General features: G+C 36.7%; 1 protein-coding gene across 2 annotated transcripts in view; it reads left to right on the top strand.

Moving 5' to 3' along the window:
* cunh4orf33 (chromosome unknown C4orf33 homolog) overlaps window positions 1-3,809 on the top strand; it is a 4,892-nt gene extending 1,083 nt beyond the window's left edge. For both annotated transcript variants that reach the window (XM_020596192.1, XM_020596190.1), the window contains exons 3-6: window positions 807-867; window positions 971-1,022; window positions 1,111-1,310; window positions 2,002-3,809. In XM_020596192.1, coding sequence (XP_020451848.1) covers window positions 807-867; window positions 971-1,022; window positions 1,111-1,310; window positions 2,002-2,098 — 410 coding nt within the window. In that variant the 3' untranslated portion in view covers window positions 2,099-3,809. The remainder of the gene's footprint in view (window positions 1-806; window positions 868-970; window positions 1,023-1,110; window positions 1,311-2,001) is intronic.
* Window positions 3,810-4,014: the final 205 nt, after the last annotated feature.

The following is a 4,014-nucleotide window of genomic DNA, read 5'->3' as shown; positions in this document are numbered from 1 at the left end:
CACAATATATTTCATTTTTTTAATTATTTAGTTCAGTATATAGACAAGAATGTCTGTCAGAAAAACAAATAGTTGTATTTCCAAATGTGCAGAAATGCCAAGTGTTATTATTCTAGTGATACACTCGAGATGCCAGTGTGTTGATTCAAACTGAACTTTATAATCCTCACAAAGGTCACATTTATGGCCTGTTGTAATAGATTGCATAATATTGTACAGGTATTACTTTTATGGTTCCCACCCCCCAATGGTTGGACTAATTATAACACTATAATTACAGTCATGATTTAGTCCGTATGATGCAATTTTAGGCCGCTCTACAAGATGAAATAAAATAATGAACGCAGTCCAATGAGGTTGAAGAGACTAGGGACTAGCTGTATTTATGAGACCATAAAAGTAATTTCATTATCATTATTATGGTGACACAGCAATTAAACCCCGAAATGAGGTTGAGTAATAACAATCCTATCTAATTGACCTAAGTAAGCTCAATTTCCGATTAATGAGCCCCTCATATTTGGCCTCATTAATGTTACTTATTAGATTGTAAACCAAACCCATTATAATCTAGCTAGATAATGAGCATGCTGTTATCAGGTATACAAGTCCTCATATCTTATTTGAAAGTTTATGTATCTGTTACTTTTGCATGATATTGTTAAACTGTAACTTAAAATAAATGACTGAGATAATTCAATTATTGTCTTTTTTTCAAGAATAGGTGCTGATTAGGTTAATAACAATTTTAAGCAATTTATTAATATAAAATTAAAGGTCTTATCTTTTTTTCTTCATTTCTTCAGTTGTGGAGTCCTTCTTCCTTGATAGTACTACAGAGAATTACCTGGAGGTGGAGCTTTGTCCGTAAGTACAGAGCTACAGTAAGCTGTTTTACTGTGCATGCCTGTGAACATACAGTATGTATACAGTACAACAGTGTGAAATATTCGCTGTATTTCTGTTTTAGACATGGACAACACCTGATATTACTGCTGTCAGGAGTTGGCCAAGCATTCCAGGTGGGTAGACGTCAAGGGAGTTAATTAATTGAATTTTTTGTATTAGGTGATAAGTATTTCTTAGTTTTCTCTTTATTTCTTCCTTCAGCAACAACTGCCCATGGTGTTTAATGCCACAATCACAGGGGACAGGTGGATGGGTGAGGCTCTGCTTCCCTGGTCATACTTCCCTCCCAATGTTAACAAGATGAACTCCTATGCTATCCATGGCTCAGGAGAACAGCGCACATATGAGGCTCTCTATCCCATCCCCAAGGAGGAAATAATGGAAGGCCAAAAGCCCAACTTGTGAGTACGCCAGCTCCTATGTGTACAGTTGTTTGAGGTCATGTAGATCAAGTACACAAACGTTATTCATAGCTAAACATTGTTTTGTTTTGAAGGGGGTACTCCAGCATTTTAGTTCAATAAGATGAACTTGTGAGAGTCTGATATAAAAAAAAAAGAATGGCCAAAATCAAAGCAGCAGATATTGAGATATTCTCACTTTTCCTCTAGTAAGGGTCAAGCTCCAAAAACAGTATCCTACATTTCCCAAAATCCAGCTCCATGGCATCTTCCGTTGAACTGGAAAAATCCACTCCCCAGTTTGTAACACTGCCTTTCGGTGCAAATTTAAAGTCTCAAGCTCCAGCCAAGATAATCCTTATGACATTATCAGAGATATTTTCTGAGGTTTTGTCAGACTGTACAAAGCTCCCTATAGAAAAATATAAGAAATTTTACAACTGTTTTACACAGGCTGAGTAGTAATTCTTGTGATGAGTAAACTGATCATCATGTGTAAACTCTGCGTACCCACTAATTGGGCAGTTTGTATGACAAAATACTGACACGCTTACCTTCAGCTTGCCCTTTTTATATTTGTCAGATTTAGTTAACACCTGGCTAGGTAATTGCATTCAAAAAATTAAATGTAGAGTATATGTGTATATAAATAATAATTGTGTATAATACATTAATTTTTTTTGTTTCTTAGCCACCGCCTGGAGTATTTCCAAAAATTTCGCCTGCAAAGCATCATGGGAGAAGGTTGGGTCCAGCCAGAGTCTGATCTGTGGAAGGGAAAGCCTTGAACTTTAAAAAAAACACTCAAATTTCCCTCTTTCTCTCTGTCTACACACACACACACACACACTATAGCATCAGGGCAATAGTACAAACACTCAGTGACAGGGAACAAAGGGTAGTCAATCTTTATTAGTTAATGATGTCAAACAATATGATAAGAAATATGTTATCAGCTTGTCAGAGCATATTAGCCTTCACACACAAACACACACACACTCACATCATAAGTGTACGGGATGTCACCATAAATCGTTTTAGCAGAGTGTGACCTACAGCAGTTACACTGTGAATGATGGCAAGGAATCTTTACTTGACATTCAGCTTGTGTGTAGCATGTGTGTATGTGTATCACTTCAGTGACATATAAAGGTAATTTTTTTTTGTTTGCCCAGAGTGTTGAAGGACACACACACCACAAATGTGAAAAATCAGTTTTTCAGAGACGCATGCTCGCACTGTTGAATTGGAGCTGTACTGTAATTAAGTGATTCCTAAACCTTTAATGAATTGATTTTTAAGTATGTTTACAAAGTTATTACTTATTTCTGATGAAGTGTATTGTCACTTTCATTCTCTGATTGTTTGACAAATGTAACTTTAATTGTATTTCTGATATTTGATCATGTTTTAGTGCCATGTTTAGCTATTAAAGTAATAGTTCATCGTTTTGAGGTTTTCTCGGCGAGAGTTAGATAAGAACATTGCAATGGTGGAAAAAGTACTTAGATCCTTTACTTAAGTAAACATACCAGTACAACAGCGGAAACATATTCAAATATACAATTAAAAGTCCAGCATTCAAACTGCTGCAATCTAATCATGTCATATATATAATATAATGTATTAGATTGTAATAGTATTTTAACTGCTTCATATACAGAGTTGGTTTAAGGTTATGGTGAAGTTGGGGTTAGATTAAATTTAGGTTTGGATTAGGCAAGTAGTGTTTATGGTTGAGGTTACAAAATGAATGTAAATCAGTGCAACTGTCTGTCAGTCCGTCAGTCCTGGATTAGCCTATTCGTCTGTGCCATAGACCTCCATTGTTGTTCAGAAACAATTTAAAACACATCAGTGAAACACACACAGATGGACAGATATTAACAGTGAGTAGTGGCAGTTCACTGGTTTTAGTCTCTGTATGGGGATTGTTGAAAATGCTATTAACATAAAAAATGACTGGTGTTATCCTTCTCAACTAGAACTGCTTTTAGTTTTCACACAAGCGAAGTGAAGTAATTAGTGACTTTAGAGCTGCTAGCAGATGGACGTTTTTACTTTTCGACCAAACCATGTTAAGAGTTCCCTCCTGTTACAAGTCTTTGTGCAAAGCTAACATATCTTGATACTTAGCTTAGCACAGAGACTAAGGCTAAGCTAAGATATCTTAGCACAAAGACTTGCAACAGAGGCAAGCAGCTAGCTCAGGCCAAAGTTAACAAGCAGGGCTGGCAGTTTCCCCTTGTGTCAAGTCTGTGTGCTCAGGTACATTACCTGACATCTGGCTTCTACCTACATAGCTGGTGTACCAAGATGAAAGTGGTATCAATCGTCTTATATAACTATCAGCAAGAAACTAATGAAGCATATTCCCAAAATGCTGAACTATACTTTTAATTTGACTGGTATGTATTATACTGGTTGTCCTCTCATATAGGGTCAAATGATTGTATAACAGTGATCCATCATGATAAAAAAGAAATAAACTAGTTTGAAAGCTGCAGAGAATATCGAACTGACTCATCTTGGCAGTGCAGTCCCTCTACACTTTTTCACCTACTTTTACAAGCTGCAATAACAGGGTCTGTGATCTCCATGCACCAACATGCACAGAGACACACATTCACACATGATGACAGGGGGACTCACAAATCTCTGTCTTTCCACCATGACCCCTCAAGTCTTTCCCCTTGCCCCTGCC

The sequence above is a fragment of the Monopterus albus genome, unplaced genomic scaffold, assembly GCF_001952655.1.
Source record: "Monopterus albus unplaced genomic scaffold, M_albus_1.0 scaffold29.1, whole genome shotgun sequence".
NCBI lineage: Eukaryota > Metazoa > Chordata > Actinopteri > Synbranchiformes > Synbranchidae > Monopterus > Monopterus albus.
This window is presented reverse-complemented; position numbering and strand designations above follow the sequence as displayed.